Consider the following 27,922-nt stretch of genomic DNA (forward strand, 5'->3'; position numbering starts at 1 on the left):
GAGGTACCTCTCTCATTCATACCTTTGTCGTATCCGAGTTTTTGGGTGTTCGCCAACCAGGGTCACAGAGAGACGAGAAGGGGATGCGAAGCCAACAGTGTACCGTATCCACTCGTTAGATTCGTACACTGCACTGACCATGGGCTGCTGGATAGGGCCTAGCGGGCTGGCAGAAACAGGGATCTAGAAGTGGCAAATGTAGGGGTTAGTCAACGTCAGCAGCAAGTTTGGTGGCAAGGGTTAGGGTTAGATGGGTGGGTGTGTGGCTAGGCTGGCTGACCGCCTTTTGAATTAGGCCTAGTGGGTGGTCAGTGCAGTGTACGAATCTAACGAGTGGATACGGTAATGCCAAAGTAGCGCTATCAATAAGCGAGAGGATTGGGGCACACGGCAACTGCACCAACTGTTGGCCAGGCGGTCCTCGCGGTCCGCGGATGAGTGGTGCCACCCTTTGAGACGTAAATGCGAATTGGTCCAAGGGTTCAAGGATATTGTCTAACTTCAAGGCAAGAGTTGGAAGTTCAGTTGAAGTTCCAACATGTCAGGAACTGCCGGTTTGGGACGTTGCGGTGACTAACGCGTGCGCCCGGCCGAGTCTTTTCTTCCATGTAATTTAATTACGGCGAGCATTGCATTACTGTTTGTTTTAACGCCATGGTGGCTACTGAGGGACCGGATCAGCAGGTGGGTATAAAGCGTCTATATCGAGACTGAATGCTGACGGCTGTGCCCTGGATACTCTGCAAGGCACAGTTATTTTGAACAGATCGACAACAGGCCAGTGATTAATCTCACCAACACATGGCATTGCGGTGATTGGGTCAGATTCGTCCGCTTCGTTGCTGATGCCAGATATGATCCTTCTAAAGTAGCGCCAGCGACCCCAAAAGAAACGGCCGAACTTGGCCGGGGCACGGATACAAGGTCAGCTGATTCATGGCAGCTAGACCGGCCAAGATATGGGCAGGTGCAAATTGGGGAGACGAGAAGAGAAACGAATTCGTTTGCTAGCTCTCCATTCAACTCTGAGATATGTTCCGCAAGAGTTGTCGTCAAGCCCCGTTGACCGCCGGAAAAAGTGGTGACGACGATAGTACCTAGCATGACGGCTGAAGATATCCTGATACATAGCACGTAGCCGAGGCGGTCCCTAGTGAGGGGTAACATGCCGACTGAGCGGGCAACGGATACGAGCAGCAGTAGGTCCCCAAAAGCATTATGCTAGTGGTGATCCGGGTGGAACTTCCGCCGTGATTGCCATAGACAGGTCGAGAAGCCTTTTTTGCCCACCTCCCTGTGGTTTGTATCCATTGTTCATAAGGAGTGGTGGCCTGTATCCGTACTTTTGCCAGGCAGGGGACAAGGCAGGCGGTAGAATTGGTCCATGTCGGCTGTCAGTCGCGTGCCCGACGCTAGGAATTTAGGATCGAGTGCCTAGCGAAACGAGGGAGGGTCTCATCAGGCGTTGGCGGCGGGCAGTGCAACGCGCGGTGCGGTGCGGTGCGGTGCGGTGCGGTACGGTGCGAATAGACTGATGAATGGAGCAAGTTTAGTGCGTATGTACACCTACGTAAGGCGTGAGACTGCGAAGTTGATGATGGAGTGGGGGCTTTGCTCAACCCCCACCAACCAAATGGAATCCTGGTCCGTGACCTTGAGCTCGAGTCGGGGAGGCGAGCTGAAGTGGTGCTGCTGTTTGGCCTTGAGGCAAGAAGCCTGGACTGAAGCTGACAGACTATGGTTGACGCCTATCTAGGTAGGTAACCGTCCAATCTTGGCTGTCTTGGTTGCTGATAGGATTCGCATATCAGTCTGGGCAAGGAGGAAAGAATTGGAATACTGGCCAGGCCTTAGAGAGGCCCGACCAACGTCTGATCAAAATAGTCTGGGCTCGACGGTGGCCTGCGTTCATTCCTGCGCGAGATGTCTCAAGAGTCCGCGGCGGGTCGATGTGGTATGTGCTCGAGGTTCTGCCGACTGATGGTTGGGTGTTTTGGTAAGGGCGGTAGTCGCGAGGTGTCGCTTGTAGAAAGTCCCTTACAATCCGGCGCTCCGTGTACTTGGAAAGTACCTACATGGCGTGGCGGCCGGTCTTCCGAGTGCCTGCGGGCCGCGTTGTGGTTTTCTCCAGGTTAGGGTGTGGTGGGAGGCGACAGCGACGCACACACCTGCTTGGTCCTTCCTCATCAAGCAACGGCATGCCATAGGTGATCCTCGCATACCTGGTCCGATCCTCCTCCGCCACTCGAATCATTTCTTTGCTCTCTCTCAACATGCCTGGCTCGGCTTCGGTAATCTCATTTAAACAGCCGAGCTTACTTGCTGTCGGCAAGAGAGGAACATGTATTACTTGCTACCTACTATGTCGCCCAAAGTGTACAAGTAGGTAGGTAGGTAGGTAGCTACGTAGGTGGGCCTGTTTTCGAGACAGAGGTTGAGCCTAAAGAGCCTCTCATTGTTTGCCGTGACATAGCTGCTATTATTACATAGGTAGTCTGGGCTCTCACGAACATGTAGCCACCATGGGCCAATGTCCCGTCCGCGTCGCGTCTGGTTTGCCTCTTCCACAGCGGTCTGTGGGTTTGCTGGGCTGCTGAGATCTCGGTACCCAAGGACGAAAATGCATGATGCTTTTGCACACAGCCGAAGAGGCGAACCAGATTACTTAGGTACCTAGCTGCCGCCCTATAGCCGGACGGAAACTTGTTTCATGCCGAACGCCAGTGATTGCCTCCGTCGATCACCGTCATCCCAGTACGGGGAGCATTCTGCGTTACGTTGCGTTGCGTTGCAGTACAAAGTCAGCTTTCTCAGTCCCCTAAAATATGTGGTACATCCACGGTTGCGGAAGAGTTGTGCCAGCGGTCGTGGAGTTACAAGGAGCGATAATGTTGTAGCATGTGTAATGCTCTGTGGTAATATAGAACTAAGACGTGTAATGTTGGACTTGGATTGGATGCAAACATTCAAGAGTGGTCTGGTGCGTTCTTGGTCCTTTTTTCTTCTCACTTTCTGTTGGATTCTCAAAGGTTGGTAGGAGAGGGTGGGGATGAGAAGAAATATGGGGCTGTACTACCATTTAGAAAGTATACCTACACTTGTCGTTTCGTGGAAGAGTACATGCTTCCGGTTTGGCCGGCCACTGTTGGTACGAACCCACTTGGCCCTGCGAGCCCTGCAAAGGGATCACAGCCTTCCCAGTCAGCGCGCTAGCTTGCTTGTCAGTCCTAGTGAACTGCGGCCGTTGAGAGTAGGTCTATGACCACCCATGGATGCTTACCTTACTAGGTACGTAGATGCCGGAGGTACTTGGCGTACGGCGGCAACAATGCTGGGGAGGGGGCTTCGGGCGGGAGCAAGTGCCATCCTGAAAGAAGGTGTGCGGTCTTCTGGATACACACTTACGGGTGTCATGCTTGATATCTTGCATAGTCGTCCATCCAAGTGGTTGTATTTTGCTGTCACAAGGGCTGATAAAACACGCGGGTATCTGAACTCAAGGGTCTTGCTGCACCGGGTCTCATCCCCAGCGAATCGATGAGTGAGGTGTGAGGTGATACTGCGTATGCCCTGCACAGTGGGCTGTGTGGGTGATTCAGTGGTCTTGCTGGGGGAAACTTTAGGCCTGACATGAGCCTGGCCGACTACACTCAGGGTGCCCATCCAGTGTCCAGTGGCCAGCATCCGTGGACCCCCAGACAGGGTTGGAGGAAAGGATACCTCGCCCTTGCGCCATGTCAGCACCAGCAAGCATGTACAGGTACCTATTTGTGCACCCATGTACGCACCTCCGTTTAGGGACGGGGAACATCTGGGACTGGAGGAGGGGCCACACACCATTGCAGCGGAACACGTTGGTTGACTGGCTGGTTGGCCTGTGGAGTGGAGTCGACCTGGGACTGGGTCTGTAGGACGGGGGACTGGGAGTGGCCGGACCATGCCATGCCTTGCCTGGTCTGGCCTGGGCCTGCTTTTGTGCGGCCTTGACCACCTATGACCATCCTGTCCAGTGTCTGAATCTCCCGACTCGACTCCTCTTCCCTTGAGTTCTTCCCACACACTCACAACTTCACCCAACATCTTTCACCCTCCTCTCTCTTAACAATTCCCTCTCTACAGGCCCTTCCCCGAGTCTGAGAGAGAGCTTCGAGAAGCGACACCCTCTTCTTCTTCTTCTTTTTTTTTTCCTCATCCCCCCTTCATCATTTTCTTTCCCCCCTTCCCTGCCCCCTTGCTGCGTTTTCGAATACCCTCAATTGCTGTTCGCGGTCCATTCATTTGGCCTTCTGCCCCCTCCTCCCTGCCCCCGCCGCCGCCGTCGCTGCTGCCGCCTGTCTTCTGTCGCCCACAATATGAACAAGCTGGCAAACATGCGCCACTGGTCCGAGAGGATGAGCCCCAACTTCGGAATGGGTCGTCCCAACATGCCCATGAACCCCATGAACCCGAGGAGAGACACAGCTCCCCAGCAGGCTGCTTCGATAAGCTCACCTCAGCCTCTCGATGCCCCAACGCCAATCATCCACTACTCGTTCAACGTGCCGTTCGCCTCCGACCTCGCCGGTCCCAACACCGAGGACATTCTTCACGCGACTGCCGATGCCGTTCTGCGATGGACTCACCCCGAAGACGCGCCCGATGATGTCCAGGTCCACGAGTTGCCCGTCCACACCCAGAACCTCGCCAGCCTTCGCAAAGTCTGCAAGGACATCACCAACGGCCCCTTCCAGATTGAGGCTCATGTCATCTCGACGACACCCAAGAACGCAAAGGGACAGCAGGTCACTACCGTGTGTCTGTCGGGTACCCCGGAAATGGTCCACAAGAGCAGGGAGACGATCTTGAACGACAACCAGACTGTCCTGGTAGGTTTTTGAAAGACAAACAGCAGGTGCTCAGGCCTTGGTTAACCTGTTCGGGTCTAGCGTTGTACGACTGTCGACGTGGAGGGGCATCTCGTCTGTGATTTGACTGCCGGCGCCTTGAAGCAGCAAGTGACTGATACTCTGGATTACATCTCCAAGTACTGCGGCGTCGACATTTTCCTCCTCGGCCCCAAGCTTACTCCTGTTGTCGACGGCATGACGGGTGATGCCGAGATGCGTGTAGACCAAAGATGGCGGGTGGCCATATATGGTGATATCCTCTCTGTTGAGCATGCAAAGGCCCGTGTGCTCATCCAGATTGATACTCTGGTAAGCTCAATCAGTCGACGATTGGTTCGTGTCTCACCTCCCTAACTGTATGACAGCTTGGCCGAGTCGTTGATGCCACCAAGCTCGACCTTTCAATTCACCAGCTTGTGTGCGGCCGTCACCGAAAGAACATCAAGCTCATCGAGTCGTCTACCGGCACTGCTATCTACTTCCCACCGCCCTTTTCCCAGATGTACAGGTACTGCCCGCCCGGTGCAAGCCGCCGAGACCCTACGGACATCTTCATCACCGGGGAGAGCCCCCAGGCCATTGAACTTGCGAAGCAGAAGCTCCACGAAACTGTCTCGCGCATTCGCCTCTATATGAAGGACGTGACCATTGCGCCGGCCAAGATTGACAGCATTCTCCTGACACGTCTAGACAAGGTCCGCAAGATTCTCGAGGCGAACGGCACCTACATCCTGTTTCCTCCTCTGGCGAGCCAGCGCAACATGGTTCGAGTTCAGGGAAGCGAGGGGCTTCATGTGGAACGTACGGTCCGCGAGATCATGGCCTTGGTAGGTTCCGCAAAGGTCATCCCAAGAGACACGGATCTAATCATACGTCATAGGCCGGACAGTTCTACAGCGCCGCTTGGTGGATTCAACAGCCCGACAACCGACAGCTTCCGAACCCCGCCGACGTCAGAACCATGCTTGGTGATGTTTGTGCGAACTCGGATGCGGACCTATCTTTCGACAAGATGAACTTCTCCATCACCGGTTCTGACGACGCCGTTAAATCTGCTTTGATGGTCATGTCGGAGATCAAGTTCCTCGTCCAGTCCCAATACCAGATCCGAGTCAAGATTGAGCTTGCCAATGAGCACAAGGAATTTGTGAGCGGCAAGAAGAACGGAAAGATCAACAAGATCATGGGGCAAAGCAGCGTCCAGATCATCTTCGACGGCTTCAACGAGTACAACTTCAACATTGACGTGATGGCAGCTGGCTACGACTCGATGAAGCAAGGCCTCACTCTTGTCGAGCAAGAGATGCCTGCTTCCATCTCGTTCCACGTCCCGGACCAGTACCACAAGCGAATCATTGGCATTGGCGGGCAGCACATTCAGCGGATCATGAAGAAGCACTCGGTCTTTGTCAAGTTTTCTAACGCCATGGACCGTGGAGGCATGGGCCGTGAAGATGACGATGTCAAGGTCGACAACGTCATTTGCCGCACTCCTGCCAGAAACGCACAGAACCTCGATGCCGTCAAGAACGAAATTCTGGAAATGGTTGACAGGGCTGTAAGTTTACCCCCAGCTCTACACCATATCTCCTCCGGCTTACGTTTTGCTCCAGGATTCCGAGTACACCTCCCAGATTGTCAACGTTGACCGCCTGTACCACCGTCAGCTCCTCGCACGCCTCAATGAGATTGATGAGCTCGAGGGCAAGTACAACTGCAAGATTGTCTTCCCCAGCACCGAGCAGGCCAGCGACGAGGTTACTGTGACTGGCCCACAATGGCAGGTGCCTCATTGCGTGGATGAGTTCTTGGTACGTATCTATGATATCACCCGTTCCGCATTCCACTGACAGCCGCCTAGGGTATGGTTCCTGATAATCACGAGTTGGTTCTCACTCGCACTCCCGAGTTGATCAAGTTCCTTGAGTCGCCGAGCTTCGCTCACGACCTTGTTCCTAAGCTGAAGACCCAGTACGAGGTTGAGGTCACAGTTCACCAAGATGCAGACTCCGAGGAGGGCTTGCCGGCTCTTGCCCTGCGTTGGACGTTCACTCGCAACAACGCCGGCGGGCTGAGAGATGCAATCGACTTTTTGCTTGCTCAGTTTGCTACTGCCGGTGTTGAGGTGACCATCTTGAAGGGCTCTATTCCTCGACCCAAGTCCGACTCGTTCGAGGACTCGCTTCAGTATTTTGACTCGAAGCTTCTCCAGCACGCCCCGGCCACGATTGCCGCTGATTCCCCTACCAAGGCTGCCTTTGAGGGTGAGGTCGCTCGCGAGCGAAGCACCATCTTCGATCGCCTCCGCAAGCCTGGTAGCATGACCTCCATTTCCTCCTTCCTTGATCGCCGAAAGAACAGCTCCCACTCGACGACCAACGGCAACTTCTTCAAGGGATCCAGCAATGTTTCCAAGTCTTCCCTCATTTCGATCGAGTCCACTCGCAGCTTTAACGCGGACAGAAACCCCTGGAACGATAGCGGCGTCAATCTTCCAGACGACGACAACCCATGGGCCCACCACCGCCCTCTGGGGAATGGTTCTGACAAGCTGGCCATTCCCCAACCTGGTGACGTTACGCCACGTCACAGCACTCGAGCGTCCGGCGACAGCGGACGCCCTTCTACGTCTCATTCTACGAATTCTGGATACCCCGGTCCCATCGGACCTTTCCGTTAGATTCCCGTCTTAGAAACTCTACGTGCAAAATACCCCGGCTGGATATACCCTGGCGTACAATACCCCCGGAACGTTGCTTCCGATGCATCGGTCGGCCGAAGTTATTGTTTTGCCTGATTTATTGTTACCTTGCTTTCTTGCTTTTGTCTTGCTTCCATCTTTCAGTATTTCGGATTCCGATGGTTATTTCTCGTACGATTTCACGTCCACTCTTTATACCCACCGATGTCGAAAGGCAGAGGACAAAAAAGAAAAGATACCTTGTTCGCGGTTTGGTTGATTGTTTTGATTCTCCCGGCGCTTCTGATGACCGCGGTCATCGGAGGATACGAAAAAAGAAAAAGGTCGAGGGTTCATGCGGTTTCGCCTACTGTCTCAATTTTAACGCTTCAGTCGCTAGGTCTCGCGGCTCATGGGTCTGGTCGGCCTGTAGCTCCTCTCGCCCTTCTATTCAGACGGCTTCGAACAACGGACATACGCCGACACAAGGAGTCGTTGGTTGAGCTCGATGTCAACTTGGAGGAAAGATGCGAAAAAAGGTTTATGCTCTTTAGTGCTGGTTGACCCGGCGAAGCTGCTAGGCGGTGAAAGGGAAAGATTGTCATGGCAGCTGGCCAATGTGGCGCAAGATTCAGCAACCGGGCTGAACCATGAGCGGGGAAATTATGACGGGACTGTATTGACGTCTTCACAACGTGTAGGTTGGCCTTGACATGCAATGATACCCATGGTCGATCACACAAACTCTTCCTGGAACATGATGATTGGTGCCTTTCTCGCGCGTATATGCAGGCCACCTTGAAGTTATGACTATTTTTTATATAGGAGGCCAACTCATGGTCGACAGTGAGCTATCAGTCGGCTATGCTGTCTTACATGCTCTTTGTTCTGACATGGTTCATTCCAAGCCTAGCCAAATCTCAAGAGTGCGCACGATGACGGTGTCCAACTTCTTTCCAAAAAGGGCGATTACAATAGCCCAAGTATCTTGCTTTAATATGGACGAGGACTCTCACGCCTATGCTATCTTGTGAGCTTGGTAGAAACGAGCAGGTGTCCGCCATCCGCCATGTAGCAGATTTTGACATCTACCACTCCTTTTCCCCCTCAATGCCCTTTCCTCTACCCATCCTTATACCGTGCAAAGGCAAGCCAGTTTTACCCAAAATAGTTGCAACGCCGTGACAACACCTAATCTTACAACCCATAGAGAAAGAAAACTCAACGAGGCGGATGAGTCAAACACGAGGCAGCTCTCTACGAGGCAAGGGGGCCGACAGATACCTTTTCCTGCCGCGCTCGCGCCTCATACTGGGCAATCTTGTGATGCTGTCGCTGAGCCTTTCTCTTCTCCGTCATGATGCCCGCGAACCGGCCCTTGGCCCCGTGCTTGATCTTGGTAATCATGTCCGTCGCTTTCCCCTTGTCTACGTCATCGGCCGTAAGTGGCTCTTCCTTGAGGCGCAGCTTGTTGAGGAACTCGAGCTGGCCGGGCGTGGGCGGGCCTTTCCGCCACCGCTGGTACCGGTGGATGAAGACATGCGGGAAAGTCTCGGAGGCGTACTTGTCGCTGCCGTGGACGGCGTCGGCGAAGGTGGTCGCCCTGAGGAGCTCGCGAGGCGCGGCAAAGGGTGATTTGGCGACGCCTGCGGGCAGTGCGCGGACTTCGACGGCGACCCAGAGGGGAGGTTTCGGTTGTTGAGCCTGGGTTTTGGTGGCGTCCGCTTCCATCTTGAACAGACGGATGAAGGATCCGTTCGGGGCGCAGAGGACGTATTTATCAGCGCCGACCTGTACCCAGGCGTACTGACTGATGGCCCGGATGTGTTTCTCGCCTGAGGTGTCCTCGATAAGATCGAAAACGGAGCCGTAGTCGGTGAAAGTAACCGAACAAGCGGACGCGGTGGCAGGTTGAGGATCCGGGGCGTCGGAGTAGGCGTGCTGCTGCCGGAGACGCTCCGCCTCTTTTCGGTCTTTGATCTCGTTCAGATCCGCCGTCGATGCCTTGTCGACGAGCTCATGGGGGTCGAGGCCGAACAGCGTCGGCGTGGTGACGATGCCGGTCTCCAGGCTCGATACCATGTCGATGACGTGGCAATCGGACTTTCCTTTATGGAGCCTCATCCCTCTCCCAATCATCTGGACTAGTAAGTTCCTGGATCGCGTCGGCCGTGCGAGGACCACGCAGTCGATGTTGGGGATGTCGGTACCCTCGGTGAAGACCCCGCAGTTGACAAGTACGGGAAACTCACCCTTCCGGAACGCTTCGAGGATCTCGCTTCTCTCTACTTTGGGCGTGTCACCCGTCACGAACCTGGCATCATAGCCGTGCTTCCTGAACGCCTGCGTCAGCCCGCCGACGTGTGCGAGGTCGACACAAAACACAAGCGTCGACTTCCGGTCCGACGCCTTGGCCAGCCAGCTCCGAACGGTGATCTCATTGACCTGATGCGTGTTGACGGCACGGGAAAGATCCCCTGGCCGAAAGTCCCCGTTGACGCCGTTCTTGACCTTAGATATATCGGCCGACGAATTTACGGTCGTGAAGACCACGTCAGACAGCCACTTGTCGCCGATCATGTCGACGTAGTCCTTATGGTAGACGATCTGGTCGATGGCGGCCCCCAACTTCAACCCGTCGAACCGGGAAAAGGTGGCGGACACGCCGACCAGAGCCGGTGAGTCGACACGTTTTGTATCGAGCCCGAAGTGGCGGAGCACACGCATGTAGCCCGGTGCAACGATATGGTGTGCCTCGTCAACGAGGATAAGCTTGAAGCGCCGCGGGTCGAACTTGCTTAGGCGGTCGCCCGAGGTTATGCTTTGCAGGCTGGCAACGGTGATGTCCGCAGTGCCAGAGGCGTGCACCGAGCCCATTTCGATCTCCACAGAGCTGTCCAAATAGGCGTTTGTGCAATGTCGTGCTGCTTGCTCCACGAGCTCCCTTCGGTGCGCGAGGACCAGGGTCTGCGTGGCAAGCTCTTGCTCGGGTAGGATCCTCTCAATCAACTGAGTGAAGATTACCTGGGGAGAGTCAGCCCGAGTACGTTCTCCGTGGAACGAGAGAGCTTACTGTTTTGCCACTGCCTGTAGCCAGCGAGATCCCCAGTCTCTTGTTTCCATCTTTGAGAGACTGTAAGACAGACTGGATGCACTCTTCTTGATAGTCTCGCAGTTGAATATTGGTGCTTGCGCATCGTAAGGCAGAGGGGGTGGGCTGCTTTGGCAAGACTACAAGTGGCCTGAATGTGGGGATAGCTGTTTTTATCGCTAAAGAAGGTCTTGGAAGCTTTCTTATCACGGATCGTATCATATTGCAGTGATTTTCATAAATTGTGTTGGTTCAAAACGAATGAGTGAGTCTTAGTCCTGAGGTCACCATCTCAGGAGCTCAGGAGCACATGGATTAGGCAGATGCGCCAATCAGGAGCCTGGAATATCCCCATAGAGGTAGCATGTCCGTCTGTGGAAGGTATCGATAACTCCACACTAACGTGGTTCCAGGCAAATACGCTGCGATTCTGATAGACCAATGCCAGGTACACTTCCAGCAACCCGTCTTTTTGTGGATTGAAATCTTCGACCTCAAGTGAGGTAGACAACAACTTTCATCTCATGACAAGACTTAATCGATCTCACGTATCCGCGAGGCAACCACAAATAGTATTCGATTTAACCACACTATTTAAAGGCAGCCGACGTCTTGCCTGATTCGGCATCGCTCTCTTTTTTTATGCTGGTGTTCACATCACACCATGTACTCTTTACACCGCCCGGGCCGAATTGTCAACTTCAGAGTACCAGACGAAGATGAGCATGGGATCGGAAGCCGAATTCTTACACGACGAGGAGAATATTCGAGACCACGCAGACCTTGATCATTCACCTTCGAAACGGCAGAGGACACAGCCCCGAGAAGATGAATCTGCTTTCACACCATCCAGCGACGATGACATTGATGTCTACAACAGCCGCTCATCACACAAACGACGTGCTTTGAGCGAGGTCATCGAGCCAGTTCTCAAGCGACACAGGGGGGCATTCAACAACAACTACTTGGATCTTCTCAACCGTGACATTGAAGATGTCACAAAGTTCTCGCTTGATGGGGAGGAAGAAGGCCTTCCTCCATCGCAAATAGGCCTGACACTCTGGACACCGTATGAGAAGAAGGTATTCTTTGAAGCACTCTCAAGACTCGGAAAAGATAACATCCGGGGAATTGCTGACCGCATACGAACCAAAAGCGAAATCGAAGTCCGCCAGTACATTGCCTTGCTTGCGGACGCCATTGAAAGGAGAAGGCAGGAACAGGAGGGAGGCCTGAAGCCTCTAGAGCTGACAGAGTACCCCGCAGCCGTCGAGATGAGCTTGCCATGCTGCCACGCGCTCGATGAAGCGGCCGACGCGCTTTCTTTCCGCCAGGAGCGGCACGAAGAGCTCGTCGAGCAGAAGAAGTGGGGCGAGTGCTGGAACATCAATCTGGAACTCGCAAGGCGCATCGAGGGCGACCACGGCCGAGAGAGAGACACCACCTTCGCGAGTGACCACGGCCTAAAGTTCACCGAGCTCCTCTGCGTCAAGAACTTTGTCCGCCTCCCCGAGCGCATCTTCATGAACGCGTCCCATGCCGAGAACAACTGGCAATTCGTCAGCGAGGAGCCGCCGACGATCCGCGCCACCGCTTTGCAGGACTTCCACTCGCTCTTGGTCTCTGTGACGAAGAAGCTCGTGCTCACGACGCTTTTCATCGCCGAGTCCCGGATCAGGGGGAAGAGGAAAGTGGCGCCGTCCACGAGGAACCTTGTCAGACGCAAGGATGTCGAGGCGGCAGTCGCGTCCCTGGGGATGAAGCAGAACAGCGATGAGTTCTGGGCGACGTGCGCGCGTCGACTGCGGCTCGAAGTCTGGGACGACGAAGCCGAGGAGGATGCCGGGGAAGAAGACGAGAACGAGGAGTCGATGGCGTACGACCGCGTGGAGCGCGTTCTTCGTCGTGAGTCCGATGTCCCCGAGGACGGGGCAATGGAAGAAGGATCCCCAACGCCGGAAATCAAGTCTGGGGACCGCGAGTCGTCCGAATCTACAGATGAAGAGGCCTCGGGCGGGGAAGAACCGGGCGACGACGCAGACGTTGCTCCACTCGACGATGCTGAACGCGAAGTCATTGAGGAGGCCAAGGAGGTCCTCGTTTATTCCGCCCATGACTTCCCCGAGACGCACCGCACGAGGGAGGCCCTGAAGAACAGGATCCGGAACGAGCGGACGCAGGAGGCTCAGGCCGATGCCGAGGATGCAAAGGCTAGCTACGAGGCCGAGTTGGAGATGTGGCGGCTTCTGCAACGACAACCCCCCGATTCTTTCGTGATGCCACAAATTCCGGAGCGTGGCTGCAGAGCTGTCGGAAATGTAGAGGATTTCTATGATAGCGGACGGAAGTGGAGGGAGAGGTTGACATACCACAGCGAGTGGGAGATGCTTGGGACATCACAGGTGCAGGAAAAGAAGGTCTGAAGCGCTGGTTTCTTTATTGGAATTTGTTGTCGCTCTTGATACCCATAATCTTGGATTAATCTATAATGCTTTTATTGGAAACTTCCGACCCCATTTTGTGCCCGCAGACTGATAAGAGGTCGAGGTCTGTCCAACTACAAACGTGGATCCCCGAAGTCGTTTCCGTACAACGTCGCGCCTTGCGATGGGTATCACTCTTGCTTTTGCCTTCTCCGAAGAACAACCCATGGATCTTCGGGTGCGAACGTGACCTAACGTCCTCGTGCCCTTGCCCTGCCCCGACCCCGGCCCCGAGCACGACCACGAGCATTCCCTCTGGTCGGCCGTGACACTGGAGTTCCGCTATCTTCGGCGCTCTCTTCTTCGTCCTCTTCTTCTGCCTCCTCCCCGTCTTCCTCCCCGGAGTCGTCGGAGCCGCTACCTTCCTCATCGTTTTCCTCGTCATCGTCCTCCTCCTCCTCCTCTTCTCCCCCATCTTCCTCTTGTTCCTCCTCCCCTTCATCATCGTCTTCTTCTTCTTCATCATCTCCCTTGCTGTCATCATCCTTCTCGTCGTTTTCATCTTCGGAGTTTGTCGACTCAGCCTTTCCGGGTTTACCAGCCTTCTTTCCCCTTTGAGGCTTTTCTGTCTTGCCCGACTTTCCAGCCTTGTCAGACTTTTCAGGTTTCTCAACCTTTTCGGCCTTTTCAGCCTTAGCCTTGCCGGCAGCCCGCTTCTGACTCCGGGCTACCCTGGCCGACTTGGGCGGCGGTGATGCAGTCTCTGTGTCGCCGTCTTCTGTGTCCTCAACGGTGCTGGCTCGGGTTTTTGTGACAGTGGAGGCGCGCTTTCTCCTTCTGCTGTTGCCGCCGGGCGATGGCGGGGGTGGCGTGAGGTCGAGCTCGGGCGGCGACGTTGGGGGCTCGCTGCCGCTGGCCAGGCGGCGTTCCATCATCAGGTCGTCAAAAGCGTCGTAGGGGAGCGCAAACTCCTTGAAGCGGTCATCGTAGTTGTCGTCCTCTTGCGCATCGTAAAAGTCCTCGCGCTGATCTATCGTCTTAAGGTCATAGAAGGTGCGCAACTTCGTCCAGATGTGCGGGATCCGCGTGTGGGTGAAAAAGTCTGGATCGATGCCGTGATTTCGTAGGTGTTCGCTGATGGCAATCATTCGAAAGTGCTTGTGCATACCTGCGACAGGTGAGGTCAGCTTCAGTGGATTTGTCCAGGAGGTTGTAGAGCTCACCCGCGGGCTTCCACCGGATGACTCCCTTGAAGAGCGATGAGAGTTGATCATCTGTCCACAAATTGTTCGGCCATTCGTCTGAAGAAGGCTTGACTGGAGGCACGGTCGTTGTAGGAGTATCAGCAGCCGGTGTGTCAACATCCATAGCATCTTCGTCGCGAGCTGGCGTTGGCGTTGCGACAGCAGAGACGCTGCTGCGCGCCTTCTTTTTGGGAGGCATCACAATGTGCTCGTGTATGACCGATTCAAATGTTGCGTAAGCCTGGTAGTTCAATTGAATAAACCAAAGTAGCGATACGCAGTAGCTGTGTTGAGGGTCCACTGTCTATGGCTCTGGAAATCAATGCGGAAATGTGAAGCATTTCAGTCCTACTTTAGATTGGAGCTCCAGCAGAGCAGAGCTTCGTCAATTCCTGTGGTAGGGTACCTCTTTAGCCGCCAGGGGCCGAATATGCGGGGATTGGCCACTAAGAATCAGGTACGTGCAGGGGTATCTCCTAGCGGGCTTTACCTGCCCGGGTTGGGAAGTGTGACGCGCCTGTCGCGTCGCGGGGCCCTATACTATCTTGGGCGCTTCCAATCGTGCAGTGTTGGATTGCAACAAACGTCACAAGAGTCTTGAGTGATGCGATGTCACTGATCGCGAGACGCACTCTACATTCATCAGGACCAATGAATTTAATAAATCAGCTCCATCAGCGCAATCATGTTCAAGGACGATGAGTCGGCCAATGTCTTCGCAATTCCAGACTTCTGGGAATCATCCAAATGGATAGAGAACCATCTGCCCCAAGCCGATGCTGGTTTCTTTGCGCTCGACCTAGCAGGTTGGTGTTCCCAAACTGCACTTAATTATCTTGCCTACTGACAACACGCATGACTAGATAGAGAGTCGTCGTCCCTGTATAGCCCTCCCGATTCGAACCCCAGCAAGCTTTTTACGCTTCCTGCAATAGATCCTGTGACGGAGCGGGAGGCACCAACTGCCACAGAGACCCCGAATGCCACTCACGGGGAACCTCTTGTCGAAGAAGATGTCGAAAAGGGCGACTTTTGGCTGTCTCTTGAACAGCCCGCGCGGAACGATCCAGAGTACATGACGTGGGAGAACTTCGAATCTCGCGACACCCTCTCGACAAAACCCCATTTCATATCAGAAGCTGGTCCAGGTGCGTTTGATGCCTTAATAGCGCTGAGGGATGACCCTTTACGTCTGGGAGGCGCCGATTTTACTGTGGTAGAGACAGGTCGTTATCACAATGCGCTGATGGCCCTGGCCCTCGGCCGAGAGTCGGTCTTCTTCTCCTGGCAAAACGAAGCTGAGTCCTTCAAGCCCGCTTTGCCACAGATCAGGATCTCTGCCTACTCCGGCAAGGCTATTCAGGAAGTTCAACGCTCCTGTTTGGAGTGTGGAAACACATACCGCCGACTGCGCAAGTTCGTCGACTCTACCTATCTGAAGAGCCCGACGCCTTGTCGGGTTGCTCTGGCGAGCGCTGTAGACAAGGCCCTCTTGGTCATTCAGAGTAGTGTTGCTTTACACCATCAACACCCGCAGTCGGTCCTTCAAGTCCAGTCCCTCGTCGTCCACACATACACCATTCTGCGTCAGTTCGAGTCTTTGGTATCAAAAATACGACGTGATCACCTGGATGAAGATGTGTTTGACATCGTGTTCCAACAAGCCCAGTCTGCCGAGTACGCCGAGACTCACCTCAGAGACATGATGCGGGAAGTTCTCAGGCGGGTGTCCAGACCTTGGGTTGAGCTGGTTGAGGAGTGGATCGGCACCCGCCGCGAAGTTGGCGTGCCGCTGGGCAAGCATGAGGTGGGCAGGCAGAAGGGCTTCATCAAGGTCGAATCTGAGACCTATATTGACGACTTCGGCGACGAGGTAGACGAAGTTGATTACCGCTTAGACAAAAGGCGGATTCCCAGCTTCATGCCAGAAGACGTGGTGAATTCTCTCTTCGAGGTTGGACGGAATCTCCGTTTCATCAGGTCAACGCACCCCAAACATGCCTTGGCACAAGACCATGTCATCGTTTCCAGCAGACCCCCTATGTTAGAGTGGTTGTTTGACTGGAGCTCTATTGTACAACTTGAAGGTAGGGTCCAGACGTACGAGCGAGCACTACGAGAAGGTGTCAGTACCCATGCTACACAAAAATGGACAGAAGCCGATACACCAGCATGGCCGATGGGTTGTCAAGCAACATACCAACTTCAGCTATTCGGCTTAGATGAGGACCAGTTGCAAAACAAGCTCGTCGCATCCATCCATGACTTTGCCCAACCAATCGCCGACTCAACATCTGAAGACCCGCTCGGAATCATTATCAGGGAGCGCCTATCTGATGTTACAACCGAAGCTGCAAACGCCGGCACCGATTTCACCCCGCATTGGTCGCTACTTCCGGTTCTTTCATTCGGATCGATCATTTCTGCACAATCCAGGGTCATCGGCAGGGAAAGTCTGAAGTTGCTCTTCACCTCTCACAATCTACGTGATCATTTAAAACTGCAAAAAGCGTTCCACCTCCTAGGCAATGGCTTCTTTTGCAGTCGCCTCTCCCATGCACTGTTCGACCCGGATCTCGAAACGGCAGAGAGACAAGCCGGCGTTGCCCGCCAGGGCGGGGTCATGGGACTTCGGCTAAGTGGTAGAGACACTTGGCCCCCGGCCAGTTCGGAACTGCGCCTAGCACTGATGGGGGTTTTGACGGAGAGCTACGACGGCCCTGTTCAAGAAGACGTCAAGCCTCGGGATGGCGAAAAGAAAGAGCTTCCCGGCGATTTGAGCTTTGGCGTTCGAAGCTTATCCAATGAAGAGATCGACAAGTGTATGGACCAAGACGGACTAGAAGCGCTCGACTTTCTTCGACTATCGTATAAGCCTCCGGCCGCATTAGGAGCCATCATCACGCCCATCATATTGGTGCAATATGACCGGATATTCAAGCTGCTGCTTCGAGCGCTTCGGATGCAATACACTATCAACCGCCTCTTCCGAGATGTCACCGCTAGGGAGTCGGGTTGGCACGATGTCGAAGACGTGTCTGTCCGCTTCTGCTTCGAAGCACGTCACTTTGTTTCCAGACTCAGCTCCTATATATTCGACACTGGTATTGAGGTGCCGTGGCAGTCTTTTGAGGGACTGCTTGACAAAGTCGAATCTGATCTTCGCAATGGAGATCATCAAACGCTATCTGGGTCCGTCCTCAGCCCTGACCGTCTGCGGGAACACCATTCCCAAGTACTCGATCGGATCATGCTGGCACTGCTTCTGCGGAAACGGCAGCAGCCCATTCTCAAGTTGCTTGACGACATCTTCCGAGTTATCTTGAAATTTGCCAAATACTCCAGGCTCCGAGCCGATGGGCAAAGGCAGGATGACGCAACAGCAAGGGCCCTCTACAAGAACTTTAAGCGGAATGTCGAGGTGTTTCTGACGGTTTGCAAAGGCTTGAGTGAGAAAGGAGACTATGGAATCATCAATGATGCAGTGGGCCAGGAAGGAAACTCGGGAAGAGTTGGTTCTTTGGAAGGCAACCCCATTGCACAGCTTCTCCTGAAGCTTGACATGTCTGGCTACTACTCCAAAACGTGAGGATTAACAGAAGGCTGGATCAGTCGATAGATTAAAGGATACCCCGGTTGTTGGATAATATAGATGAGAAATATGCGTGACGCTATAAAAAAATCAGTGTACAATCTGTCGCTCTGGAGTTCGGATGACAGACAGCTGGAAGAAAACCCGAGGTTGACAGCGCCATGCGGTATAAGGACGGGAGTGCCCCGCCATACCGTTCCCCGACCCTGGAAGCTGCCCCGCATCGCGTGTCCCACCACCGCCCGCGCTTGTTGATTTACTTTCCTCTATTGGACCAAACAGTAATCTCAGTAAAACAAATCGACACCACAGATTACGACTACCTACAACCAGGACACCACCAGGAACGCATGCAGCATGTCTCGTCCGGGTCCGTCGGCGCGCAATCTGACTCTTACCGAAGAGCTGGAGAAGCTGGAACAGTCCATCACTCTGACCCTGCAAGGTAAATAGGTCTCCTGCTAACAACGGGTGGCCCGTTAGTGTTGGTAAACTGACCTACCGCACAGAGATCGACTCAAACTTTAGCAAGGCACACCGCATCGTCACAACAAGCATCCTACCCATTGTCGAGCAGTATGGCGAGCACTCAAGAAACGTCTGGGATGCATCAAAGGTGCGTCAACAGCCAAATTTTGGTTCGGCCACCGCGGGCTAACTTGACGGGATCAATAGTTCTGGAAGCAATTCTTCGAGGCCTCGGCCAACGTCTCACTCTCCGGGTACGAGGAACTAGCTAACGACGATGACGACAACAACGAGACCGGAGCGACCGAAGAGTCGGCAGTCCAAGACGAAACCAGCGTCGACTACACCCGCACCCCCAGACAGCACGAAGGCGCCGAAGACACGACTCAGGCCTCGGTCGCAGACTCAACCTTCCGCGCCGAAGAGTCGTTGCTAGACGACAACGACTTGACTGGCAGCACGCCGCAACCGCCCAAGACCAAGACGGTCCAGACCCAATTCTCAAGCCTCGAGTCTCCCTACGAGGCGCTCAAGCGCGAGCTCAAGGGCGAGCCGCCTGCGCCGCACGAGGAAGACGAAGACGAGGACCTTGGCTTGGAGGAGGACTCGACGGTGCTCTTCGCGCAGCACACGGCTCGGCTGCCGGATATGTCCATGACGCCACGGTCGGCGTTCGCGCCATCGTCGCGGCAGGAGCAACACAAGGACCCGCTGATGCATCGCATGCTCGACAAGACGTTCCGGATTCAAGCCACACCGCACAAGGGCCCGGCATACCGCGTCTCGCCACTCAAGCGTGACGACAAGGGAAAGGAGAGGGAGAAGGAGGCCTTGCCAGCATGGCGGCAGGGCTCGCCCATGTCGTCGCCAGTCATGGAGATGCCCAAGTTACGCAGCGAGGCCTTTATGTCACCGGCCAAGAGCAACGCACGCCAGCGCCTCGCTGCGGCGACTGCATCCGCGGGCCCGCGTACGCCCGGCGTAAGTGTGCAGACTCCCGGAGCGGCGAGAAAAACCAAGGATGTCTTTGCGACGCGGGGTGACTACGAAGATGACACGACGACGGACATTGGCGGCGGTCTCGCCAAGGACAAGTATGAGATTAACTGGGAGAGCGACAGCGACGAGGACCGTGGCCTGTATGGCGGAATGAGCCCGCCTAAGACGATTCAGTTTGCGCTGGCTCCGTCCAAACTGCTTCAGACACCTGGTAGGTGGACGTTGGTCTGATAACCATGCTGTGCTGTCTTGCTAACGAGAAATGCAGCCCGGGAGGCGAGCAAGCGCATCGTAGATGACATTCTTCTCACGGCCGGGGCCGATCCGGAGAGCTTTGAGGAGTACAGCCCTACCATGGTCAAGATGAACAAGGACATTCTCGATGAAAGCTTCTAGATTGTTGTCTATTTGACTGATATGGTGGAAGACCGAAAAGGGAAGAAAACAGAAGGCACCGTCTTTTCATTCGGGGATGACTGGTCTAGTATCAGCAAATATACCCATGGATCCAGAAATTGAGACGTGATTGCTTTCCTCCATCCAGACTTCTCGGCGGAGGTCCCCCTCCTCTTATTCCAGGTAGCAATATCTATCGCAAAAACGACGCCGTTAATTACGGGCAGTAATTAACTGCTTGTAGCCCTTATGATAATACCCAATTGTACCCTCAGCACCAATTTTAAGGTAGGCCATTCTTTTAAGAGCGTCAACGTTCTCGGCTGAAACATCTCATTTCTTCTATAAGTCCAGACACCTGCTGCGGTTAATACTAAATGAAAAAGCTCCAAAACGCCATCCCAAGAGACAATTGCAACTCATTGAGAAGGGCTAACAGTCATTCCTCACCAGCCTCTTATTCACCCAGGTCTAAACAAAAACTCTATCATCCGGCTTTTTACTATTGCTCCTCTCTCTTTGTTGTTCACAAGTCGTTGCGGACGGGACCAGTCGTGGAGAAGGACTCCGCCTTCTCGGCCTGTGTCTTTGCGTCCTCAGCGGCCCGTTGACGAGCCACGAGAGACGGATGCTTTTTTGAGCTGGAGCGGAATGATGACACGGCGCTCGAGTGGGCGCGGGACGTGCCCTTGAGCAGAGAGACGGAGCTGCCGAAGCTCGAAACCGAGGCGCTGTCAGAGCCGCCGGTAGCATTGCTGCTGGTGCTGGAGGTGGAATCCTGCTGGAGGGCGGAGAGGAGGGCGTGGCTGTGGCGTTTGTCGCCGGTGACGGAGCTGGAGAAAGTGAAGTGCATTCCCGACATGGCTGTGATGGGCGACGTGGTTCTTTGCGTAGGTGTCTAGTGATGGCGGAGGAGATGGTGTAGTCTGCTCAAGAGGCCTGTATGTGATTGTGTAATAAGGGTTTTATGTGATTGGCGGTATTTCTTGTTGATCTGAGTGGTGATGCTGTTGGTGAGGATCCAAAACTAAGCCTGAGGACGAGATGGAGATGCCTCTACTTATACAAACCTGACACTCTCATCGAAGGCTACATGATGTAACTCCCTTGCGCGGCTTACACCGACACTCTCGACCATGGATCCGAAACCCGTCACCATCAAGCACATTGTCGCGTCTATGACTAGGCACACTGTGCAAGACATTCCGCGTTCCATGGGTTACCGGTCGATGGGGAGTCAGGGCCTGAAGGAGAGGGTGGTGAGGGGGTAAGCTTGCGAACGGCCGCCAGTCCTTGGAGGAGTTCTGCCGCGTGTCGTGGACAAATGCCGAGCCGGTAGGTACACCGCACAATAAAAAAGGCCATGGATGTTGGTAATGTTGGTGGCGCGGGTCACCGCACACAATATCTGCGTCTCTCATTTGTTTGCGACGGCGCCTCGTGGACATAGACAGCGCCCAGTATGTGTAGACAACACCCTTGCCTGCATGAGGCGTCTTACAGGGTCTATGTAAGCTACGCAGGTCGCAGGCAAACGCGAGTCACAGGTTGCCGTGCTTGCTTCGGCCACGACTGGAAGAGACGCCAGAATTGAAGAACAAGGTGTAAGTGAGTGAGCATGGTGAACAAGACGCGCCCAGTAAGCACTATAAAATGCGTAAGGCCATGATGTGGCATACATACACCAATGCGAATGATGACTGATTTGGGGTGTCTGCCTGGGAAAGAGCCTTGGGCTTCTCACATTGACTGGCAAGTCTGCCTACGCCGCTTGTGGAGGTTGAAGGCCTATCCTATGCCCGCTTGTTCCCAGTCTGCTCGACTGTTTTGGTCTTGATGGTTGTCTATTATGATATCTGGCACTCAGGCAGCACTGGGGTAAAAGGTACGCTTGCAAAATCTTGTCGTTGATTTACCGCGTACCATCAATACAGACGGAAGATGCGGTCAGTGTGGAAAATGCAATCGGGGTGATGCAGCCCGAAGAGAGTGTGACTGCCGGGTGCTCTGCGTGGCCTATTCCCTTTAGATTTCCTTTGTTCTTCTTGTTATCTTTTTCTTGTGAGGTCTTTGTTCGTTGGCAAACACCCAGAACCCCGTTGGCCTTTTGCTTTCCCCTCCTCGAATTGACCGTGGAATGCGACAGTGATACTGCATACAGCCTTGTCTGACAATGCTTGTGTTGAGACATCTGGCCTTCATGAGCAAGCCTTCTGCAATGCATCCCGATGACAGTCTTCGCTGCATCGCTGGGCCTTGTGGGCCTGACTGACGAAAGCTTGGTTATCAGATACATAGACCGGCGACGAATCGCCTGTCGGTCCGGAAACTTGTCCGAGGCCAGCCCGAACCGGGTGGCTGACGCCTGTCGGGCCTCGCGGTTAGTTAGTTGCGGCCAACTTGAAGCTGCTACTGCCGCTATACATGACGACACGACACGCAATCTGCCAAACGCTTCGTTGCCATGGCCGCGTCGCGCCGGCTTTTTTCCTCCTTTGAGACGTGCATAACCGCCTCCATGAGTTACTCGCTTTACCTCAAAGTAAAAAGAATCTTCTTCTAGGTTTACTTCGCTCCCCAACACTGTATATATAGCTCAGTTCAGCAGCTTACGACTGCTGTACCTCTTCGATTGCGCCTAAGCTGAATATTCCCAACAAAGAGGGTTCGTTGTTGTCACAGCACGCCCGTCTCTTCTACTACTCCCCGCCGAGCCCAGCCTTGGCAGGGCTTGAGGAGCCCGGGAGGAGATCAACGCAGAAGCTTGGCTCTAACACCAACGGCTACAAGGCTTACGCCGTGTGACCGCACGTGTAGATGGAATGAAGTGGCTCTTGGACTGCTGCTTGTTGAGGATGTACGGGCACCAGGCTTCAGGAATGGCCGGCTCAGACTGACAAGAGATAAACAATACTCTGTGGTCGAGACAGCCCGTGGGGTTAGAATCCAGACAAAAGATCAAGCCATCCAGAACCGATCCGTCGCGATGCCGAAACCTCATCACTTTCCTTAATATGATGGGAAAAGGCGTACCACTCGATTCGGAAGCTCATTGACGGATGGCTAACAAAGGGCATAAGACAGACGCCTCGCTCACAAAGACATTGTAACTCGGCGATGCAGTATTGACCAGCGGGCTGGGTGGCAGGCTTCGATGCAGATTTGAGTTGGAACGACTGCATCGAGGAAGTGATGGGCGACGCCGGGATGGGTCGGGACGAACGAGTAATATCCTTGGACAAGGAAAAAAGCAAACCACCGGAAGGATTGGCTCGCAGCTTTGTGGCAGCGATGCACCTTGTGTCCCGCCACAATAGAAATTGTGGTCTGTGTAAACTACTTTCAATGACAGGCACTCTCCACAAACCTTAATCAGAGCCTCGACGTGGGTAAGGAGAGCGTCATGACGTTTCTAGAAGGCAAGATACGGTACTTACGTGGGTGTCTACACTAGGTAGTTAAGTAGTGATATCGAATGCTTACCTACCTAGGGGGAGCTGTAAAGGCGGTGAACCCATATACCCCGCCGTGCCTGCACCAAGGCAGAAAGGGCTGCTTATCAAAGCCAACAGTTTATCGAAGAAAGAACACCTCTCGTGTTCGTTTAAGGCATCCATCGAGGGCTGTGGTCGGGAAATGGGGCGGTCGGGAGATCGGACGACGTAATTGGCCAGGATTACACAAGTCAGGGGTAAGTAGCTACAGTGGCTGGTAGATTGGCCAATAGGGAAGCTCCTTAGGCATGCCACCACGATGGGATCGTCATTTGCACGGGTACAGGTAGAATGCCAGAGCAATTTGGTCGGCGGCCAGAGACTAACCCTATTTAGAAGGCACTGCCACCACCGCCACTTCCACCGCCACTACAACCACCACCCTTTTTGCCGTAAATCCACTATCGCTAACAGACGCCTACGTTGCCTAAGATTAAGCCCTTATATCTAACCTTTAAAAAGTACTAGCAACACATATAAACTTACTATTATTTAAGGGTATTACTCTTTATTTTTTATTAAACAGGTCATATAATATAGTAGATTTTTAAATTAATTGCAGCTGTTGCCTCTATTTTGCCTTGACTTTAAATTGCTTAAATCTGAGGAGTTTTTAACTTTATGTAACTTTCTAATTCCTAGCCTTGTCATTGGTCAGTCAAGTCGGTATATCGTTTTTGCTGGCGCTGACATAATATATTCCGAAATAGGCTTAACCCACTGGCCGCCGACCAAATTGCTCTGGCATTCTACCTGTACCCATTTGCACAACTCGGTTGCTCCAGCCGACGATACTGCGTCGTGGACTGGTCAAGTCACTGACAGACGCCACTGAATAACCCTAGGTAGGTTGGCAAAGTAGACAGCCGTGCACGGTACATCTACCTACTTGCCCTGCTCAACTCACCTACCGGTAGTTGGCCTACTCTGGTTCCTTTGCCTGGCTCTGCGATATGGGTTAGGGGACACAGGGTGACACTGCCAGCTACCTAGGTAATTGCATAGCCCATTTTCGATGTGTACACTGCGGGAATTTATCTGCCCAGGTAAACGGGGAAAAAAGGCAAAGGCAGCTCCAATCTCGCGTGTCTGGTGTGCGTGCGTGGTAGAGTACGCCAGATTCAGGGTCAACCCTGTGGACCGAACCCACGTCTCTACTTACATCGTACCTAGGTTGGTATTTGTAGTTTATGTACCTGTACTGTTACACTGTTCGGACTTTCGCTTCAACAATGGCGTCCGAGAGGTCGGGCGGGCCTATTTGGACAGCCGATGCCGTGCCACTAGCCAAACGAACGGTGCAGGGCCGGGGATTAAACGGGCAGGTTTTTGCCCTTAGATGGTGTTGATTAATGTGCTGCCAGCTGCACATGGGGAATGCGAATTGCAGCCCCCCCTTCCCGTCCTGCTAAACGAAACGAAGCAGAGACTAGTCAAGCCCAACAAAATCGGAACACTAGCCCCATCGCGGCCAGCAGATGGATAGTGCATGTATCCGCACTTAGCTTTTTCTGGCGCCGAGATGTCGAGGACAACAAGGGTGGTGGGACTTTTGCTCATTCTGGAAAAAAAGACACTGCACGCGATGGGCATATGTAGTACTTCCGGCTACCCACCATCCGGTCGTTCCTAGGACTTGTGAACCGGTGGTGCCGCCCTGGCAATAGGGGCCTGGCACACAACAGCAGCAGTAACACATGGCATGAACCCCCCCCCCCCCCCCCCTGTGATGGTATTGGAACTAGAGGAAAGAAAAATTCAGAATACCCACCACACCTTGGCTTGGACGGGAGATACGAAACCCACATTTCCATCACAGACAGTTTGGTCGCGTTCTTCTACTCTCGGTCGCAAGTTGGCGTACAGAACTCGCCCACACAGGCCGTCGTTGCTTTACTGTAGCAAAACGCTGGCTCTGTCAATACACTCGCTCAGGTACATAAAGAAGGTGTTAAAAAAGGGGGGGGGGCGTGGGGTGCCAGGGAAGTAGGTAGGAAGCGGAGAGAGGTACAGGTACTTCGTGCATCCCATCAGATTTCACCTGCCCATTTGCTGCTGGCCTACCGTGACAAACAACTTTGTTCGGGTATCCACCCACTCTCATGCTCCCCGGCTCATGTCCGTCCGTCGAGGGTCGTCAGGTCCCTTCTTTAATCTTTCGAAATATCTCCTTTCCTCCCACATCTCTCTCCCCAGTGCTCCTATACAACCTCCACCGAGAGCGTTGCTCAAGTCCACCAACCTCGCACGGCATTCCCATCGTCGCCTGCGCTCTTATTTCCAAGAACCTGGACGAGCGCGAATCCAGTCTGTCCTGCGCTGCATCTGAGTATCCGACCATCTTTCACGCCGCCTTGGTGTTTCCTCACCTGCCGGCCTGTCTTTCGAACCACCGCCTCCCCGACCTCAACATCCCAAGCCGACTACGATGGATTCCAACGCGACCGCCTTCACCTCGGTGTTGGCTAATGCCAAGCTGGGCAACGTCAACATCCCCCCTCAGGTCGACTACATCATCGATAAGGTGGCCAACGCCAGCGGCTGGACGATTCTCTTCACCTTGCTGGCGCTCGCTGTCGCATACGACCAGAGTAAGTGATGCGCCCCTGTCCGGCCTCAACTATAGAGCAGCATCTGACAAGGCGTAGTCAGCTACATCACCTCCAAGGGCCCCATTGCCGGACCTACCTTCAAGATGCCTTTCATTGGTCCCTTCTTGGAGTCCGTAAACCCCAAATTCTCAGAGTACAAGGCCAAGTGGGCCAGCGGTCCTCTCAGCTGTGTCTCCGTCTTCCACAAGTGAGCGCATTCCGTGACACCTCTTTGTTGGTGATGGTCTAACATCCGTAGGTTCGTTGTCATCGCATCGACTCGTGACATGGCTCGCAAGGTCTTCAACTCGCCCGGCTACGTCAAGCCTTGCGTTGTTGACGTTGCTCACAAGCTCCTGGGCCCGACCAACTGGGTTTTCCTCGATGGCAAGCCGCACGTCGACTTCCGCAAGGGTCTCAACGGTCTCTTCACCCGCCAGGCCCTCGCTTCCTACTTGCCTGGCCAGGAGGGCGTGTACAAGCAGTACTTCCAGGAGTTTCTCCAGACCACCAAGAACGCCGGTGGAAAGCCTGTTCCCTTCATGCCTTGTTTCCGCGACCTCATGACGGCCGTCTCGTGTCGCACCTTTGTCGGCCACTACATCTCGGACGAGGCCGTTCGCAAAATCTCCGCCGACTACTTCCTCATCACCGAAGCTCTCGAGCTCGTCAACTTCCCTGTCATCCTGCCCTTCACCAAGCCCTGGTACGGAAAGAAGGCCTCCGATATGGTCATCGGCGAGTTCGCCAAGTGTGCTGCCAAGAGCAAGGTTCGCATGGCTGCCGGAGGCGAAATAACCTGCATCATGGATGGTTGGGTCAAGTCCATTGTCGATTCTCAGAGGTGGCGTGAGGCCGAGGCCAGCGGCTCGACTGAGGGTTTGGTGAAGCCCGTTCCCCTCCTCCGTGAATTCTCCGATTACGAGATCGCTCAGACCGTCTTCACTTTCCTATTTGCCTCCCAGGATGCTACCAGCAGTGCCGCTACTTGGCTGTTCCAGACCATGGCCCAGCGCCCGGACGTCCTCGACCGCGTTCGCGAGGAGAACATGAAGGTCCGCAACGGAAACCGCCACGCCGAGTTGAACATGGACCAGCTCGAGTCTTTGACTTACACTCGTGCTGTCGTCCGCGAGCTGCTTCGCTACCGCCCTCCTGTCATCATGGTGCCTTATGTCGTCAAGAAGCCTTTCCCCATTACCCCTGAATACACTGTCCCCAAAGGTAAGTCACTCGAGATTGCTCAGTAGTCGCATGGGCTTTTGCTAACGTGATTCCAGGCGCCATGGTTATCCCCACCGTCTACCCTTCTCTTCGTGATCCCGAGGTCTACGACCGTCCCGACGAATTCGATCCCGAGCGTTACTACACCGGCGATGCGGAGGAAAAGGGTGCCAAGAACTTCCTCGTTTTCGGAACAGGCCCTCACTACTGCCTCGGCCAGACGTACGCTCAGCTGAACCTGGCTCTGATGGTTGGCAAAGCCTCAGTCATGATGGACTGGGTTCACCACCCGACGCCCAAGTCCGAGGAGATCAAGGTGTTCGCGACGATTTTCCCCATGGTATGTCCCTGGCGTTGTTCCCGAAAGAGGTGTGACATCAAATACTGACAGAACGCAGGATGACTGCCCTCTTACTTTCACGGAGCGTGTGGCATAGGTCCTTTATACGCCTGGCCGGAGGCCATGCGCTGGCATTTTCTGCCCAATTGGCGAGTCAGGCCTAGTCGGCTGATTCTGGAGGATCACCGCTAGTGCTCCTGTGGATGTCAGACGCCACATGTGGGGGGGGGGGGGGGGCTTTCGCAACAGAGGCTTATAGATTTCGAGTCGAGGTTGGTTGAGGCCAACTCTCTAGACTATAACTTGTAATGAACGTTTGCATGCACATAATTATATGAGGGTAATGGATGGGTGCCCTAGAGAGGTGTACAAAAGCCTACAATCTAGGTGGCCTCGGGGGTCGTGACCTCGGGACGAGGACATTGGGTAAACGGCCGATTCAAACGATGCTGGGTAATGATAGACTCAGTTTAGCACCAATGGTAGACCAGCTT

The 27,922-nt window shown here is 54.1% G+C and overlaps 10 protein-coding genes across 10 annotated transcripts; 6 read left to right on the forward strand and 4 right to left on the reverse strand.

The window, feature by feature from the left end:
* Nucleotides 1–4,352: 4,352 nt before the first annotated feature.
* On the forward strand, nt 4,353–7,566 carry LY79DRAFT_512732 (KH domain-containing protein; the record flags this gene model as incomplete). The annotated part of the gene is made up of 6 exons (XM_060554408.1): nt 4,353–4,865; nt 4,926–5,195; nt 5,252–5,713; nt 5,767–6,444; nt 6,500–6,697; nt 6,748–7,566. 6 exons carry the CDS (start codon nt 4,353–4,355, stop codon nt 7,564–7,566), a joined length of 2,940 nt encoding a protein of 979 aa, XP_060415597.1.
* A 52-nt stretch (nt 7,567–7,618) lies between these two features.
* Nucleotides 7,619–8,251, forward strand: LY79DRAFT_156109 (uncharacterized protein). Its single transcript, XM_060551106.1, has one exon. It carries the CDS (start codon nt 7,792–7,794, stop codon nt 8,128–8,130), a length of 339 nt encoding a protein of 112 aa, XP_060415598.1. The 5' UTR covers nt 7,619–7,791; the 3' UTR covers nt 8,131–8,251.
* A 460-nt stretch (nt 8,252–8,711) lies between these two features.
* LY79DRAFT_156133 (P-loop containing nucleoside triphosphate hydrolase protein) lies at nt 8,712–10,956 on the reverse strand. Its single transcript, XM_060551107.1, has 2 exons — nt 10,640–10,956; nt 8,712–10,590 (listed from the first exon to the last, which is right to left on the reverse strand). The coding sequence occupies exons 1-2, from the start codon at nt 10,877–10,879 to the stop codon at nt 8,824–8,826; spliced, it is 2,007 nt and encodes a 668-aa protein (XP_060415599.1). The 5' UTR covers nt 10,880–10,956; the 3' UTR covers nt 8,712–8,823.
* Nucleotides 10,957–11,116: 160 nt separating this feature from the next.
* Nucleotides 11,117–13,152, forward strand: LY79DRAFT_549692 (uncharacterized protein). Its single transcript, XM_060557494.1, has one exon. It carries the CDS (start codon nt 11,377–11,379, stop codon nt 13,078–13,080), a length of 1,704 nt encoding a protein of 567 aa, XP_060415600.1. The 5' UTR covers nt 11,117–11,376; the 3' UTR covers nt 13,081–13,152.
* Nucleotides 13,153–13,331: 179 nt separating this feature from the next.
* Nucleotides 13,332–14,523, reverse strand: LY79DRAFT_512581 (chromatin modification-related protein EAF7-domain-containing protein; the record flags this gene model as incomplete). The annotated part of the gene is made up of 2 exons (XM_060554384.1): nt 13,332–14,248; nt 14,304–14,523. 2 exons carry the CDS (start codon nt 14,521–14,523, stop codon nt 13,332–13,334), a joined length of 1,137 nt encoding a protein of 378 aa, XP_060415601.1.
* Nucleotides 14,524–14,737: 214 nt separating this feature from the next.
* LY79DRAFT_549695 (Spc97/Spc98 family protein) lies at nt 14,738–18,221 on the forward strand. Its single transcript, XM_060557495.1, has 2 exons — nt 14,738–15,130; nt 15,188–18,221. The coding sequence occupies exons 1-2, from the start codon at nt 15,010–15,012 to the stop codon at nt 17,911–17,913; spliced, it is 2,847 nt and encodes a 948-aa protein (XP_060415602.1). The 5' UTR covers nt 14,738–15,009; the 3' UTR covers nt 17,914–18,221.
* A 52-nt stretch (nt 18,222–18,273) lies between these two features.
* On the forward strand, nt 18,274–19,779 carry LY79DRAFT_668693 (DASH complex subunit Ask1; the record flags this gene model as incomplete). The annotated part of the gene is made up of 4 exons (XM_060563560.1): nt 18,274–18,361; nt 18,426–18,532; nt 18,592–19,594; nt 19,652–19,779. The coding sequence occupies 4 exons, from the start codon at nt 18,274–18,276 to the stop codon at nt 19,777–19,779; spliced, it is 1,326 nt and encodes a 441-aa protein (XP_060415603.1).
* Nucleotides 19,780–20,305: 526 nt separating this feature from the next.
* Nucleotides 20,306–20,641, reverse strand: LY79DRAFT_668694 (uncharacterized protein; the record flags this gene model as incomplete). Its single annotated transcript, XM_060563561.1, has 1 exon — nt 20,306–20,641. The coding sequence occupies one exon, from the start codon at nt 20,639–20,641 to the stop codon at nt 20,306–20,308; it is 336 nt and encodes a 111-aa protein (XP_060415604.1).
* A 22-nt stretch (nt 20,642–20,663) lies between these two features.
* Nucleotides 20,664–21,436, reverse strand: LY79DRAFT_156219 (uncharacterized protein). Its single transcript, XM_060551108.1, has 2 exons — nt 20,850–21,436; nt 20,664–20,786 (listed from the first exon to the last, which is right to left on the reverse strand). The coding sequence occupies exon 1, from the start codon at nt 21,225–21,227 to the stop codon at nt 20,859–20,861; it is 369 nt and encodes a 122-aa protein (XP_060415605.1). The 5' UTR covers nt 21,228–21,436; the 3' UTR covers nt 20,664–20,786; nt 20,850–20,858.
* A 4,265-nt stretch (nt 21,437–25,701) lies between these two features.
* LY79DRAFT_512607 (cytochrome P450) lies at nt 25,702–27,525 on the forward strand (the record flags this gene model as incomplete). Its single annotated transcript, XM_060554387.1, has 5 exons — nt 25,702–25,864; nt 25,922–26,072; nt 26,124–27,088; nt 27,145–27,428; nt 27,487–27,525. The coding sequence occupies 5 exons, from the start codon at nt 25,702–25,704 to the stop codon at nt 27,523–27,525; spliced, it is 1,602 nt and encodes a 533-aa protein (XP_060415606.1).
* Between the last annotated feature and the right edge of the window lie 397 nt (nt 27,526–27,922).

The sequence above is a fragment of the Colletotrichum navitas genome (assembly GCF_030913465.1).
Source record: "Colletotrichum navitas strain CBS 125086 chromosome Unknown LY79scaffold_20, whole genome shotgun sequence".
Taxonomy (NCBI): domain Eukaryota; kingdom Fungi; phylum Ascomycota; class Sordariomycetes; order Glomerellales; family Glomerellaceae; genus Colletotrichum; species Colletotrichum navitas.

Excerpts from the sequence above, each read along its gene's own strand:
- LY79DRAFT_549692 (XM_060557494.1), top strand. The coding sequence starts at position 11,377 with ATGAGCATGGGATCGGAAGCCGAATTCTTACACGACGAGGAGAATATT.
- LY79DRAFT_156133 (XM_060551107.1), bottom strand. The coding sequence starts at position 10,879 with ATGATACGATCCGTGATAAGAAAGCTTCCAAGACCTTCTTTAGCGATA. Across the intron at positions 10,591-10,639 it reads CTACAGGCAGTGGCAAAACA|GTAATCTTCACTCAGTTGAT; the intron begins GTAAGCTCTCTC and ends GACTCTCCCCAG.
- LY79DRAFT_156219 (XM_060551108.1), bottom strand. The coding sequence starts at position 21,227 with ATGTCCACGAGGCGCCGTCGCAAACAAATGAGAGACGCAGATATTGTG.
- LY79DRAFT_156109 (XM_060551106.1), top strand. The coding sequence starts at position 7,792 with ATGTCGAAAGGCAGAGGACAAAAAAGAAAAGATACCTTGTTCGCGGTT.
- LY79DRAFT_549695 (XM_060557495.1), top strand. The coding sequence starts at position 15,010 with ATGTTCAAGGACGATGAGTCGGCCAATGTCTTCGCAATTCCAGACTTC. Across the intron at positions 15,131-15,187 it reads CTTTGCGCTCGACCTAGCAG|ATAGAGAGTCGTCGTCCCTG; the intron begins GTTGGTGTTCCC and ends ACGCATGACTAG.